The sequence below is a fragment of the Choristoneura fumiferana genome, chromosome 12 (genome assembly GCF_025370935.1).
Source record: "Choristoneura fumiferana chromosome 12, NRCan_CFum_1, whole genome shotgun sequence".
Taxonomy (NCBI): Eukaryota; Metazoa; Arthropoda; class Insecta; order Lepidoptera; family Tortricidae; genus Choristoneura; species Choristoneura fumiferana.
In genome coordinates this window covers 12,047,149-12,063,600 of record NC_133483.1, presented here as the reverse complement: position 1 = coordinate 12,063,600, position 16,452 = coordinate 12,047,149, and the positions used below count along the sequence as shown (strand labels likewise).

Here is a 16,452-nt window from a genome sequence, read left to right as displayed (position 1 = left end):
TCCTTCGGACTTTTTGACCATGGACAATGTGACACCTGGACTTTCTGACATTTGGACATGTATGCCCCTAAGCGAGGCGGACAAAAATATTCCTCGAACACTGAAGTCATTGAAGTTGTAAATGGGTATTTTGAGGGACTTGAAGAATCATTCTTTTGAAATGGGATAATAGCCTTGGAGAAACGTTGGGCTAAGTGCGTGGACTTAGAAAGTACCTACGTTGAAAAATAAAACATTATCAGCCTTATTCATAAAAAGTTCGAGCCTCCTTGAAGGCTCCTTGAAAGCCCGATGCTAAAAAACATGATTCATAAACGTCTGTTAGCGCTAATCAGTCGATCAAGGCTCTGCTAAAGTTATAGGATCGTAGACCCTCCTTTATCTCCCTGCTAAGTCATAAAATGGCCGCCACAAGTTTGAACAGCTGACTTTGATAAGAGCAAAAAACCATACCGAAGATATTTTTAGTGAAGGGAGGGTTACGCAAAGATTTTAAAAAATCAAGGAAAATTTATTTTCAGGAATTTGTATTTAAAAATCCTCTAAATTAGGTATGCTTATGTACTGCTACTTTACTACTTTACTAACAATAAGTATGAAAAAAATAAAATTAGGATGAATAACATAATTACGGCTCGTTGCACTTAGGTAGGTACAACATAAACATGCGGATCGGAAATGGCGGGAAAACAAACATCTCGCTTTTTATTTATTTTTTCCTGCTAATTGGAAAGAAAGAAAGAAAGAAAGAAAACATTTATTCGTGACAAACATAAGAACAGTGGATAAAAAAAAATAAAGAAAAATATAGTTTTATGTATGCCACGAAATGGTCCCAAATCAGCAATCTGCCGGGTCTTGCGAACGGCGCTGGTCTTCCTTTGGGACCATCTGGTCATCATACATTAAAAAAATTACATAATAAAATACAGTGAGTGTGCTGTAATTTTTTTTTTAATTGTCGATGAGGCAATTTTTTGTCTTTGATTTGTCAAGATGGCCAACATAACGCGTCTAATCCGTCTATCAGCAGCTCAACAACTAGCAGACTGCTAGCAAGCGTTTATGAATCATACTTCTTGACAACCATCTAACAAGCTTAATCAGTCTGCTAAGTAACAGACCGATCAAACCTCCATTACTTAAGGATTTTTGATGAATAAGGCTGTATATTTTTATATATTGTATTATTTATGTGCCGTTTCGGAAACGTATCAACCCGCCCTCGTAGACTTTTGTTATAGTATAAAGGCTATTTTTTTTTGTATCATGTTACTAACGCAGTTACCTAAGAGCTATTGAGCTTTTGAAAATATTACGTATCAAACGTCATAACATTTCACTTCAATTTTTCTTACTATAAAACTCAATTTTTATATACTGAGCGGCAAAAAATCTGGCCCTCAAATGTATACAGAATCGGTTATTTTTTCCAAAGCGCTTAGTATTCAAATTTCATAGTTGGGAATCGTTCTTACCTGCGTGTTAAAAATATTTGTGTTCAATTAGACTCACTCAACCGTTGGACAAAATATTACAGATTAGTTTTATGATATTTTGTATCCATAACAAAATTATATGATCTACTTACCTCAACTTCTTCTAATGTCTGTGTCCATCTGTAATGTTCTAGGTCGCAACCATTTCCAGAATTAGGCTTCAGTTTATTCTTCTCTTTAGGATCATCATCATCATCCGGAGTCTTCGCGGCTTCACTGCTAGATTCAGCACCATCGCCACTTCCAAGTTCAGGCTCTGAAATATGAAATGCTTCATTGAATTAAAATATTCAGAGTAAGACATGAGTGCGTGTGAGCTAAATTTGGGGGCGGCAGACGTGAGCTTACTTTCGGAATCCAAAAGCTTAATGGTTACTTGACCTGAAATGTATATTTGAGAATTAAATTATTGTTATTTATTTTTTTAATTTAAGACGGTGGAAGCATTATAAAATTCCACTGAACATAGCTATAGTTAGTGTTTAGTTTTGTAACTAAGGGACCCCATACATCCCTGTATTATTATTATTTTTTTGGATTCTTTTTCTTTAATAGTAGTAGTTTTTAAGTATTTTATTTTGAAAAAATGACTTTCTGCCAAGTTTCTTGCGGCGCATTCTTCTTGGCAATGATGGTTTTTCAGAAAGCACTGGAAGTTTAAAAAATGACGTGTCAAAATGCCCATTGCGGCCTATTTACTGAATAAATTATTTGAATTTGAATTTGAAAATTGCCACTCCCAAAACTCCCTGGTCCTACTCTTTTGTAAAAAACAAGTGTCCGATTTTTTTAACAGTGCTGGATGAAATAAATCATACACGAAAACCATCTTTTCTTATACAACTTTTTTGTTTATTTCGTCATATTGGGACCTACTGTACCGACTATACGGAAAAAAAACTGGTTTAGGGTGTGGCGTAAACCTGGCGAAGCTTTAGCAGAACGAAATATCCAAAAAACTGTAAAGCTTGGTGGAGGCAATGTTTATGGTATGCGACTCATTTGCATGGTCTGGAATGGGTAGTTTAGCTCGAATTAATGGAATAATGACTGACTAAAGATTATGTCAACATTTTGCGAGAAAATTTAGAGATTTCATTGCTTACTCCATAATCTGACATAATCATAATCAAATCAATATAATGTAATGATAAATGCATGATTTTTAATTTAGTTTAAAGTATTATTGTGTGCCCTTGCAGGGCGTCATGGACTGACCTATGCAACTGTAACATCCTTTTGAAATGTATGTGACTTTAACAGTGAAATAAATAAATGAAAAAATAAATGTGGCTTGCAGGGCTGGTATGTATTTCAATAAGATAATGTGTATAGAGTTGGGATGTTTGGTGGCAATTTTTAACAGAGTGCAGTGGAGTCGTTATTATAGATATTTTTATGAATGAATGAATGATGCATAAGAATTTGAACAAAACCATGTTGTTTAAATTGTCATGGAATTAAATGTCTTGAATAATAGTAGAGAATATAAAATAAACATGTTTTTTGAAACTTCAAAAAAATTTGTAGAGAAAACATGCTGCCCTTAAGAATCAAACAATGCCTGAAGCCAAAAAATATGCTACCCCATAAAGTTAGTTTCATTTCATTTCAATAAGTTACTTTCAATGGGTACTTAAATTTTAATTTAATAATACTTAGCTTACAAAAAAAATAATAAGTAACATTACTTTTTACAAACATATGTATTAGTCGTTTAATTACAATTAATTTCACCATACAATGTTAATTGTTAATCGACTGTTAGTTCATACATTTTGACAGCTGAATGTATGAACTAACATCCATTAACATTTAAGATCGTATAGCTATTAGAGTAAACCAACAGGTTTTTGAAGTATAAATTCCGGTAGGAATTCCCAACACATCTATCTGAACTATGACGTGGAACAAGTAGCAATTGGAATGAAACTTTCAAAATCTCTTATCTTAGGATTAAAAAAAAAACAGGCCAAGAGCGTGTCGGACACGCCCGAAATAGAATAAACCTAAGTAATATTTTTCTAAGGATTTCGTATTGTGTACGGAATATTCCAAGTTTAGGTATATTTAATACCTTACGCTGCTATTTACTCTTAAACTACTAATAATTCTCAAAAAAACTTAACCATTATAGTTTTGCTTGTAAGTTTGATATACTTACTACCATCCTGAATTTTTTCAAATTTTTCCACCCACCAGTTTATCCGAGTACCTTTGAGTTAGTACTATCTATATAAACACCGTTTATATAATACCAATTTTCGATTTAGATTAAGCAAGTATGTCGCTGACAATAGTTTTGGTTATGGAATTTTGATTGTTTACATATTTTAGATTATCACATTGGATATATAATTATGGTTATTAGTGTATACATATTTTTGGACTTTAAGGTGTTTCTAAGTTTATGGTTTAATAAATGAGGACACCTATTATTGCAACTGGTGTATGCATACTTCTCTCAAACCATGTTTACTAATTTATGTACATTCCTATGTTGCCGAATTTATGACTATTTAGATGACTATGCTTTTTGTCACTCTGTGGTGTATGTAACTTTGACCTGGACTGTACATAATATGATAAAATAAAAGGCAATCTGTGACCTAATCTGTAGACATGCGCAGGTCTGCAATAAACAGTAGAGCGACACCACTGCATTGAGCAACTAGTCATTTAAGGAAACAAAGGGTACTTACTATTTTTCTCTTTATCTAAATCAGCTTGCAGTTTATCTGCTTCCTGATCCGTGAGTTCCACTACCTTGGCAGGTTCAAAGTCCTGCACAAGCCGCTCTTTCTCTTTCTTCTGCTGTATTTCTTTCAGTCTCTTGGCTTCTTCTTCTTTTTCTCTCTTTATCTTGTCAGATGCCTCACGAGCTTTAGCAGCATAGGGATAGAATGTGTCCTTAACAACCTGAAATGGGAGGCAAGCTTGATTAATATTTTAACCAATATTTAAGCAAATTAAATTAAACATGACTAGAATTATGTAGGTATATATACCAAATTATGACTTTGTTGTGTTAGCTTTATGGAAAACCATGGAAAGAATATACAAACACGCTATCATTCAGAACCAGTTTTTTTTTATATGTAAGTATAGAAATAGGCTTGTGTGTCAACCACAATCATGCCTGATGGTAAGGGAACATATTTAGTATATTTCAACAAGCAAGTAATAAGTTATCTACTAGTTCACCTGGTATTGGTATATGAATAAATTAGCATTGTCAACTGTCTTATTTCTTGGGGTACCATGAGGTGTCCTAAATAATTTTAAGAAGTGTAAGTGGGGTTTAAATTTTTTAAAATGCCTGATAGTCATTTTAAACTTGGTGCACTAGTTTTAACATTGAAGGCAAACACTGTTTCCATGGTTACAGGCCATATGGCTCACAAGTGTCAGTCTTGCCCATTGTATTGATTTTTTAAACATCTAATCTCGATTTTTTTTAATTTGTTTGCAACCCAAATCTCCACACTGCATAGTAATGATCTACAAGGCCATAGTACACTCTCATGTTATGTAATAAAATAACACACACACTTTAAAAAATACAAGTGAGTCAATGGGGTCAATAACTGAGGCAGAAAATTTGGATGACGTTTTTATTTTGTGACATAGTTTAGTTTATATATAGTTTTAGTGAGAATTGGAAGATATTTTATGTAATGATAATAAAATGAATGGGCCCGCGTGGGAACTATGGCCCAAGCCCTCTAGTTCTGAGAGGAAGCCTGTGCCCAGCAGTGGGACGTATATAGGCTGGGAGGATTAATAAAATGAATTATGCATATATTTTCAAATCATGACTAGATGATTCATCAAATAACTTACTTTTTCCCACTCTCCTTCCTTTCCTCCAGTGAAGAAGTCAGTTTTTCTTGCAAGGAAGCTAACAATGGTCTGCAGGAGCTGCAAATACATAAACTAAAAGTCATATTTATTACAAAATAAAGAAATAAAAATCACTATACACACTATGAAAAAATCTCTTTCTCTCCTTATCAATGGTGCAATGATTTCATTCCATGGATTGATTTATTGTTGGAATCAGCCATCCCTCATCAATCATTCATCCATCAAATGAACAATTTTGTTTAATTATTTATTTATGTCAAGGATCCACGAAATTGTTCTAGCAATTTCTATAAGATTGCTGACATGGATTTTTTTAACATGAGTTTTAGCAAAAAAAAGGAACTTGATATAAATTGCTATCATATATTTGTGACAAATAAATATTCAATATTAACAAATATACCTAGTTAAAATGAGAACACCGTAAGAACTACCATTCAATATGTACTATTTTGGATTTAAGGAAGCCAATTGCTTAACTTAACTTAAATGTAAAATGTGTAGGTAGCAGGACACAGCAAAAATTATAAAAATTCCAGAGAATTAACAAAGAAATGTGAACAACTGAAAGTCAACTGAAGTTGAATAATATGTAATAAAAGTATATTCAAAATGAAAAGAATGACTAGATTTTTTTTACCTACAGCAAAATATATTTAAACAGAGCGTATATATCTTTTCAAGGGGATAAAGTGGATAAGAATAAGACACCAGTCATTCTGAATCAACCTAACCTAACACTTGGTTGGGTTTAAACAAAGAATAGAAGCAAGTTTCGATCTAACTGATTGTCATTACTTACATCTTTAACACCACCTTCATGTTGCTGTGCCATTGCCAGCAGCATAGAATCAAATCTTTCAGGATCGTTAGCCATTATTGTAAATTATCCAAGTTCTGCTTTGAACGAGACTATTTTTGAAACTCAAATAAGTAACGTATTTAGTTTCACTTTGCTAGGAATACTATGACGGTGTGAAGTTTTTCTTTTCTCTGTAAAAGTAGTTCTGTTTTGTTTCCAATTGGTAGTCACCGGTTACCGCGTTGCTCTGTTTTTCGTTCGATGCAAGCAACATAGATGGCAAGGAAGCAATGCGCAAATTGTCAATTTGTCAGATTGTGACACAGACAGACGTCAGTAATTTCGAGAATCGGAAGGAGAATAACAAAAAAAAATACAAATGGGAATGACAACCAATGGGTGTAGTTAATGTACGACTTGTTAATGCAATTTTATGACTGACCTCGTAACGACTTAGACCTAGCCTAAAAAAAACCTAACGAAGGGCGAGAGCGGTGAGCGAGGCTACCGCCTCGCTTGCACGCCCTCGCCCTTCAACCTAACCCGGCCAGGTCAGTTCTGCTCCGACTATATCGATTTCGCTCGCTGCGCTCGCTCGATCCGCGGCGAAAAATGTCTATTCATTCGAATCGATTGGATTCAGATTATCACGACGTACATTATCACTACGTACGTACATTACAGCGCGCGCAAAATTTTGTACGCCCTGATAATGCGCGACCATGATAATGTACGGCATGATAATCGGAAGCAATAATGCTTCAGATTATCATGTCGTACATTATTGCGCGTACATTCCGAGTTGTACATTATTGTTTCCCCAACCAATGACATTGACAATCTAACTAACTAGTGAGTTTTTTTTTTCTAACCAATTATAGGCATTGGAAACACGTTCATTAGTGAAACCTATTTTCTAAAATATTGTAATAACGTAACAAATAATAAACTTCAAAAATAACTTGAGTTTTATTTGCCTAATTCTATTGACTATCACTTATTAATAGAGTGACGTTAACTGCTGGTTTATGCTAGGTTTACACGGGCTTAGTACTTGTCATTAGCGTAGTGTTTAAAGTTGGTTTAGAGACTTGTCATACGTTAATATCTCTTAGGCCTTAAGGCCGCCATCAAGGGGAATAATAATAATATCTCTTCGTAGTGTGTGGAGTGGACTTGTCTACAGAGTGACAAGTAGCCCTTTTTGTTAGAGAATGGTACTACATAGGTACTTATACTCTTTGGAATGGTATTAACCGTTAGGCATATCAATTTAAAGTTGTACCCTGAGTTTATCTCTCCGATATGCATATTATTTTAGTGATAATGATGCGAGAGGAACCCCAAAACCATTGATATTAATTTGCTCTGCCACTTCTTGATTTGCCGATTCTCTGGCTTGCTTATTTTTAAATAAGTATAGCTTATTTTTGGGGTCATAATAGTGGGTCTTTATCGGCTCGCATGCTTATTGAGTCCGAATGTAATTGTATACTTTGAGCGTTTTTTAAAGTGTGTCGAGCATTTTTATCCAATATCCAACACGCACGGTACGTTACACGGGGATACGCTTGGAATACGATACGTGCGATGGGCAGGGCTTGTTAACGTTACCAATTTCACACTATTAGTAACGTTAAATAACGGTAAAAATACCTAGTACCGGTATTAAAATTTAACGTTAATTGATAACTTAACATTATTTAACGTTACCTAATTACCGATATTTTTACCGGTAAATTTACTTTACATTGTAGGGCTTGTTAACGTTACCCAATTCACATTATTATAACGATACCGAAGTTACACTATCGGTAATTTTTGCTATGCTACCGAGTGTTGCCAATTTAGCGCGTGCATACTCGATCGATAAATGAGGATAATCTGCCATTTAACGTTACCCAAACTTACCGGTAGATAGTAATATAAATACCGTTAAAATGATTTAACGATACTTTTGAATTAACGTTACTTTAATTAATAGCTGATAACGTTACCATTTTTTATACCGGTAAAAAGTTGTATAAGTAACGGTAAATCGTTTAACGTTAATTATCATTTAACGTTAAATCGGTTTGACAGTTGGTAACGTTACCACTTTTTAACGGTATTTAAAGCCTTGGCGATGGGTGACACTCTTTCCCGGCCCGAATAGTACCGACATAGAAATACCAACCCTGTTTTTCGTGATAACGACCATAGAATCTGACATTAGCTTCGAAAGGCGTATACACAAAAAACAGGGTCTGTATTTCTATATCGGTATTATCAAGGCCGGGAGTGTCACCCCGAACGTAGGTACAACACGAGCGCGCGCGCCCTCGAGTGAAAAAGAATCAATGGAGGTCATTCATTGCATTTTTGTGCATTTCAAACGACCGATAACAAATTGTTGAATCGAAAAGTTACAGTTTTGAGTGAAAGTCTTATTTCAATCGTTGTAATGTGTATTTCTTACAAGGCAAAATGTAGTACAGTGTCCTTTCTAAAAAAACAATCGTATTGCCGTGTGTCAAAATAAAGGTGGCCAGCAAGCGGAGTATTTTGTAAAAACGTAACCATGGCAGATCAGTTTTGTTTACGTTGGAACAATTTCCAGACAAATATAGTTAGTGCGTTGGATTCATTGAAATGTTCTGAGGATCTGGTGGATGTGACACTCACCTGCGAAGGGCGAAATATCAAGGCTCATAAAGTTATTCTGTCAGCTTGCAGTCCCTACTTCAGGAATGTGTTCAAGGTGAATGACTCGCTACATTAATAACCTTGGAGTTCAGTTTGTACAGCACCTCTGTTGTAAAAGTACAATTCCAAGGACTTTGTAGTTGCCATGATGCAACAAATGCATGTACCTTTTTGTTTACTAATCTAAACTTTGATCTGTTTCATGTGAAAAATATTGAGTTTTATCTTGAGAGTAAATATCAGAGTAAACATATAAATAAAAACGGTTGAAACATGTAAATTTATTACAATTAATACAAACAGTAAATATGTTGTAAAATATTTCTGTAATTATCTGGTTTTAAGTCCAGTTTTTATCAAATTTAAGACTCATTTGTTGAAAGTATTTAAAACTATAACTTGCACGCCTATTTTATTGGCACTAATTATATATTTTATTATATTTTAGGAAAACCCATGTCAGCATCCAGTGATAATTCTCAAAGATGTGTCAGCAGATGATATTGTCAGTTTATTGTCATATATGTACCAAGGGGAGGTGTTTATTGAAGAGAGCAAGTTGTCATCATTCCTGCACACGGCAGCACTGTTGCAAGTTAAAGGCTTGACAGGAGTAACTCAACAGGTATGTTAGCAGTAAATCTAAACTAGATCTTATTGGTTCAAAGGAAGCGATGGCATAATTAGCCTGCGATCTGTTGACTATTTTGATTCAACTATTTTTGATATTGCCCATTATCAAAATAATGACACATGCAGCCCTTCTATACCTCATTTTGCTACTATCTAGCTCTTCCCTGCCAAATTAAGGTACCTCCCAGGTCAAAATATGGTAAGAATTAATACATTCTGTGCCAGTGTTCGTAGGCAGTTTTCGCTACAAAGCGGAAAAGTGCTGCTACGCGCTATGAGTGTAGCGCCGTAGCGCATGTGGCCGCGAATGTGTTGAGAAATCAGGTATAGTTGAACTATTTGATTCCTGACCCACCGTAGAATGCTTTCACTATGATTTTTTCTATGAAAAGCTTCCGCAGTGGGTCATAATTCAGTTGGTTTGCTAATACGTAAGTAAGTAGTATCTTGGTGATTGAGCTTTGCTCGGGCTAAAACTCGATTATAAGCGTTTTCCCAGAGATAAGATCAAGCTAGATCAATTTGTCCACCCCCGAAAACCCCCACATACCTAATTTCATCGAAGTCATTGGAGCCGTTTCTGAGATTCTGATTATACATACAAGAATTGCTCATTTGTAGTAGATAGACAGATAAGAAGAGGACCTACTAAGTTTTTTTATTGCAGAAAGAGAACTTCACATCCCCCAACACTTCAAACAAACTTTATACACAACTAACAATATCAGCAAAGACCCAACTTGGTGCCACAAACAAAGAAGTCAAAATGCCGGCACTGAAAAAGAGAAGAAGCAGTACTTCAGACAAACCTAATGATATTGGAGAAGGTCACAAAAAGAGTAAATTAGTAGAATCATGTGATATTTATACTAAAAGTCACTTATCACATTTAATGGTAGAGAATCCAGTTTTTGCAGTGGAAAAAAAAATTGACAAGAAGATTGAGAATTCATCAGAACCAATCTTAGCTAATGGAAAGAACTCCAAATTAAATCAGGTAACATTTTTCTGCAATTAATTTAATTAAATGCTTTATCTTTACTTTTAAAGTAATAATTTACATAATTACTTATATTTTTTTATTATAGATTAATGCTCAAGGTGACAACATTCCTTTATTAATTAAAACCGAACAGAATGATGATAACTCCCCAATATCTGGACCCACAACAAACTTAGAAAATGATGACAGTCTTCCAGATTACGAGAACAGTATGCTTGCCAGGTCATTACTATCAGGTAAGCATAATTTATGTAAAAGTAAACAACAACAGGTAATTTTAAAAAGATGTGCTTGGAATTAGGAATTAAACTGGATTTTTTTCAGGAATAAACCCATCGAAGAGTGACCTCAGTGCCAATATTAATTCATCAGCTAAAAAAGTGACGAATGTAACAGATGTTTGTGCATCACGAAGTAAAGATACTATTAATGATTCTCCATCATGTACCAATTCTACAACAAAGAGTCCTATAAAAGTGGTTCCCAGTGACGAACTTTTTGTGAAGCCTGAAAAACAATCACCAAAATCTGACATTGAATATGAACCAGAAGTGCTGCTATCAGAGCAGCAGGACAGCATGGATGCTGATAATAATTTCTCATCGGAACAGTCTCAAGCTCTGTTGCTTCTGGCTGGTATGTCTAGTGTCTCAGGGCTGGCTTCAGGAGCTTCCACCTCACAAGGAGTGTCACACCAGCAGTCAAACCATGCCGCAATTTGTGGGGACTGCCCACATTGTGGCATGAAGTATTCCAACCAATCAGCTCTCAAATACCATGTGAGGCTCATGCACTCCGATCTTACTAATAGGTTATGTTGCTACCTTTGCCCTCGATCATTTACAATGCGAGAGACATTTAAAGAACATATGTGGACAAGTCATGGTCAAAGAAATTAGCCTACATATTCTTAAAAAAATCTAAATATAATTATTTTTCAACAAAAATGGTGTTAGAATGGATTGCTGTTGAAAATTAATATACATATATTTATGGTGGTTAAAAATGATTCAAAATGATTCAATTGTGCCTTAATTTTGTATAAATATGTATTTACAGGTATCAATGTTAATGTGCCTTGAAAACAAATTTGCCGTCCTACACCAATTATCAAAGGCTACCTTATTTTAATGCTAATTGTTTTAATGTTATCTACATGTAATTTTCTGGTTTTCCTATGAATCAGAATTACAGGTCCTACCTATTAACATAATTTATTATTTATTAATTTTATGTTGTAAAATTAATAGGTGAAGTTCTAAAAATTAGACACCTCTATGCTAGTTAAAATTTGTATAAGTTTTCCGCTGCCCGTTTTGTATGCTTAGCTGCGATTTAAAGTGGTCGAACTTTTTGCTCTCCACCCAAATATAGTTCAAAACTGAAAAAGTTGCTAATTTACTTTATTGTATTACTTTTTCATTATGTTATCTTAGTTTTTGAAAATGAACATATTTAAAATTAGTTTAAATATTTAAACTCAGGAATGTGAGCGAATATATTTAATTTATTAAACAATTAAGTTATTTTTGTATGTAATCGGTGCTAATAGAAATGTGCGTTACTATCCCATTTAGTATTACTGTGCTGTAAAGTTAAATTCGAATAACTAAACAATGAATTTTAAATACATAGTTTCAATGAGTTTAAACTAACTTTTGAGACTCACAACGTGTTTGTGATATTATTAGAAATAAGAAAAAACCAGCCAAGACACAAGGAGGGTTCCGTACCGACGTATAGTCATCCAATAAATTCCTTTACCACCTTAAGGTTTAATGTCATTTGTAGCGCTTAAACCATCAAAACCTTATTGTTTAATTTCTGAAGTAGGAACTGTCATTAAAATTGGTAAAGCACTTTCTTGGTCGATTATACATACGCCATCAAAACTAGACACTGAAAAAAACTCGTTTTATTACACTTTTTAACTTTATTATTTTATTATTAAGTGTCGGTCGCCGTGTCAGCCATACTTCCTATAACATGTAACAATGTTTATACAATATGTAGGTAACAACATAGATTTAAAGTAAGTACGGAACTATGGGTACGGAACCCTAAAACTTTGTCAAGTATCAATTTAAGTTGGTTATAATATAATTAAGGGTATCAGTATTGAGAAACAATCGAAAGTCAGAATAGGAGGTAAAAATATTAGGCACATACATTTTTGAAATGTAAACTTTATTCATTTTAGTTATTTTTAATGGCTCAAAATTTATTTCATTTGTTAGTTGACTTTTCTAAACAAAATTTATCATCAGTTAATAATTATAATGTTGTATGTAACTGGCAAATATTAGGAATCAATAATGTACAATTGTAAAATAACCATTTATTTATACACTACTTATACAGAAATATGTTTTACGCCAAATAATAAGCATGACTTGATTGATAAAATTTTTGGTAGTAAGTGCCAAAATTATATTTCAACAAAAATATTTAGTGAATGTTATGGTTTTGTAACTTCTATAATTTTCTTATTTTCTTAGTTTACTGTTAAATTAAATATAATTATAAGTTATTTAATGTACTAGTAGATTTATCGAGCTTAATTTTTAAATCAATGTTTCTGTTCTGTTTTTATTGCGTATAAGTGTTTCTGTTTGTAGATGGAAATTTTAAACAAATTTACCATTTTATGTGTTGAATGCCATTAGTGAAATATTAAGATATTATAAGAATCTTAACTTTGAATAGTGGTTAGTTGGTTACGTAATTTAAGTAAACTATATTTAATATATTTACGTTAATGTGTATTGTTATACATTTTATTCAGAAATTTACAAAATTTTACATTTTGAACTATGTTATTAAAAAGATGAATAAAAATGAACGCTTCTATTCGTCACTTTATTTTCCTCGCGTAGTTTATTTATAGTGAATCTTTACACTTTAGTGCTTTGTCTTTGAACATGAAACTACCGTGAGAAACTACCTACTCATTAATCCGTAGCCCGAAACTGTCGGGCTAAACTCGATTTAAGACGTGAGTTATCTGGGTCAATATATTTAATACTTTGTCTTTGTATTAACTTCTGATAATTTTGTACTAAAGTTCAAATACGAAGTGATAGGGACAAGGTAGTATAGTGTATACATATCTTTGACCTCGACCGTTACATTTAAGTAATTAGCGGCCAGAAGTTGAAAATACGCGTTTTCCCAGAGATGCCTAATCATGTCTTCCACTAATGAAGGGTAATAAGCGGAAACTGAGGTATTGGACTCGGCAGACCAGAGTAACAAGCTTCTGGAAGCACAATATCATCATCTATGCAGTTCGTCATCACGAATTAAGAGTCGCCAGTGCGCTCGCCGCTGGTCGCATTTTCATACAAAAGAAGTTTCGTTCTAATTTACAAACAACACACTGAAACAAAATAAAAAAGTTTTGTACGAGCAATGAAAATTCATTATTGTTTTTTACCGTTACATTTTATTTTAACCAAACCTAATTATAAGTATAGTAATAGCTGCTCCGATTATAGTTGCAAAGTTGCGTTTTGGTCTGTAGTGCTGCTTGTAAATTAGAACGAAACTACGTTTGGTAAGTATGGGGACGCGAGCGTATTGGGGGCTCTTAAACCGACTGCGTATGGAGTCCGCTCCGCTTCCAGTGGAAGGTGGGTATAAGACCAAAGCTAGATAGATTATTCGCCTCCATAAACAAGCATTTTTATTGAAATAGTTACAGTAAAAAAATATTCAAGGATTGCTCGTTTAAGGGTATTAATAGTTGGATATCATAACTTGTGTGTCAATTTCTATTCGGACCGCTTCAGCGCTACATTCAATGACAAACTGATAATAGTGATAGATAATAGTCTTACTTTACGACTTGCGGCATCTTATTGTACCTAGGTATATTGTTTAGTTACTTAACTTTCAAAGATTCAGTAAATATAATGTTAGTTCTACCTACCTATCTAATATTATTATAGGTGAACAGCGCGTTCTCGACCGTAAAACGGGACCTGTGTTTAGCTCGGTCAAAAAGCTATTCCGTTTCTACACAAACAAGCACAACAAAATCTCAAAATACGTTTGTCGTCATGACCAAAGTGGTCATTTAGGTTGGTACTTTAGAAGAAAGTGCCTGCTTCTGTCGCTACGCTAGAGGTTTGTAGACATATTAACGACGTTTAGAGTAAAATTTATACCTAGGTAAGTAGGCATATCGATACTACGTCCTACCCGACCAACGCACATTGGATCAATTAACCTAAGCCTAAACTAAGCAAATATTGTTTTAAATACCTATAAGTAGGTACTAGGCAACAGACAGACATATTTCTATAGATATGTAAATTCCTACACGATTAAACACCTTGAACATCCAAGACTCGATAGTAAAGGTTCGATTTTTCAAGCAATAAGCCTCGAGCTCTTAGGTAAATCAGTACAGGTGAATTAATTTTAAGGGAGGGATTGGTTCTCTAACCAATACCAAGCTCTTCTTTTTATTTTATTTTTTATTCGGCTGGATGGCAAACTAGCAAGTGGGTCTCCTGATGGTAAGAGATCACCACCGCCCATAGACACCTGCGACACCAGGGGGGTTGCAGATGCGTTGCCAATATAGAGGCCTAAGATGAGATACCTCAAGTGCCAGTAATTTTACCGGTTGTCTTACTCTCCACGCCGAAACACAACAGTGCAAGCACTGCTGCTTCACGGCAGAATTAGCGAGCAAGATGGTGGTAGCAATCCAGGCGGACCTTGCACAAGGTCCTACCATCTGCTAGCACCTGGTTCTCTAACCAATACCTCTAAGCATAAGTATAAAATTGAGACGTACCTAGCAATAACATAAAATTATTATTTTTTAATCTATAAAAGTCTCTACTTTACGGAGTATCATAAGGTTTTTTGCCAAATAAATAAAAAATAAATCATTAAGTAAACTATTATTTCAGGGAAGGCTTGAGAAGGATGTCTCTGCCTTCGTTTTTATATTCTTACTAGCTTTGACCCGTGCCAGCCACGGCTTCGCTTGCGTGAACCATAAACATTTCATAGAAGCCAATTAAGCAAGCATGCAATTGAGCATGTAAGCAAGCATGCAAGCAACCCTGCAAGCAAGCTTGCAAGCAAGCATATACCTAAGCAAATATGCATGCAAGCATGCATGCCAGAATGCAAGCAAGCATGCAAACAACAGATCAAGCAAGCATACTCCCGAATGTGCAAGAAATAGTGCAAGCAACCATGCATTCAAGCATGTAAGTAACCAAGCATGCAAACAATAGATCAAGCACACCCAAAGGTGCAAGCAACATGCAAGTTATTTACTTTAAATATTTATCACTTCGCTCGTGTTTACTACATATAGGTACAGCGCTACAGCGGTTGAATTGAGATTCTGGGATTTTACAAAATTCCCGTGGGAATTCCCGAAAATTACTTACATCGTAGTTTTCATTGACGTTGCATTAAAAGCAACCATCCCAAATTTCTTTCATTACCCTAAGTTCAGCGGTTGTTATTTCGATATTTTATCCCTATCCCGCGGGAATATTGGAACAAAAAGTAGCCTATGTTTTTTTCTCAATGTCCAGCTATCTACATACCAAATTTCATCCAAATCCGTCCAGCCGTTTCAGCGTGAAGGAGTAAAAAACATGCTCACAAATTAAATCTATGTCACGGGGAAAGTCTCCTGACCATGACGGCCTTAGTGTGGAACATCTCAGGTGCGCTGGCCCACATTTGCCTAGAGTTCTGGCATTATTTTACAGTCTGTGCATGTCATTCATATTTGCCGGACGCGCTGATGAAGACTGTAGTGGTGCCAATAGTCAAAAACAGGAGTGGCGATGCGGGAGACATAACCAATTATAGACCAATCTCGCTGGCGACTGTAGTCGCCAAAGTGCTTGATAGTCTGTTTTGGTCACAACTTGATAAGTATCTGAATATTCATCAGAATCAGTTCGGGTTTAGGCCAGGGCTTT

General features: G+C 34.7%; 2 protein-coding genes across 2 annotated transcripts in view; one reads left to right on the top strand and one right to left on the bottom strand.

Moving 5' to 3' along the window:
• nudC (nuclear distribution C, dynein complex regulator) overlaps positions 1-6,536 on the bottom strand; it is a 39,377-nt gene extending 32,841 nt beyond the window's left edge. The window contains exons 1-4 of the mRNA XM_074095352.1: positions 6,169-6,536; positions 5,343-5,420; positions 4,202-4,418; positions 1,592-1,755 (exon numbers count right to left, since the gene is read on the bottom strand). Of these exons, the coding sequence (XP_073951453.1) occupies positions 1,592-1,755; positions 4,202-4,418; positions 5,343-5,420; positions 6,169-6,243 (534 nt within the window). The 5' untranslated portion in view covers positions 6,244-6,536. The remainder of the gene's footprint in view (positions 1-1,591; positions 1,756-4,201; positions 4,419-5,342; positions 5,421-6,168) is intronic.
• A 1,899-nt stretch (positions 6,537-8,435) lies between these two features.
• On the top strand, positions 8,436-11,596 carry LOC141433348 (uncharacterized). The gene is made up of 5 exons (XM_074095345.1): positions 8,436-8,908; positions 9,302-9,478; positions 10,154-10,483; positions 10,575-10,725; positions 10,814-11,596. Exons 1-5 carry the CDS (start codon positions 8,729-8,731, stop codon positions 11,386-11,388), a joined length of 1,413 nt encoding a protein of 470 aa, XP_073951446.1. The 5' UTR covers positions 8,436-8,728; the 3' UTR covers positions 11,389-11,596.
• Positions 11,597-16,452: the final 4,856 nt, after the last annotated feature.

Bases quoted from the DNA above. Each gene is read 5' to 3' on its own strand.
- LOC141433348 (XM_074095345.1), top strand. From the start codon at position 8,729: ATGGCAGATCAGTTTTGTTTACGTTGGAACAATTTCCAGACAAATATA. The intron at 9,479-10,153 runs GTATGTTAGCAG...TTTTTATTGCAG, and splicing joins TGACAGGAGTAACTCAACAG to AAAGAGAACTTCACATCCCC. The intron at 10,484-10,574 runs GTAACATTTTTC...TTTTTATTATAG, and splicing joins AGAACTCCAAATTAAATCAG to ATTAATGCTCAAGGTGACAA.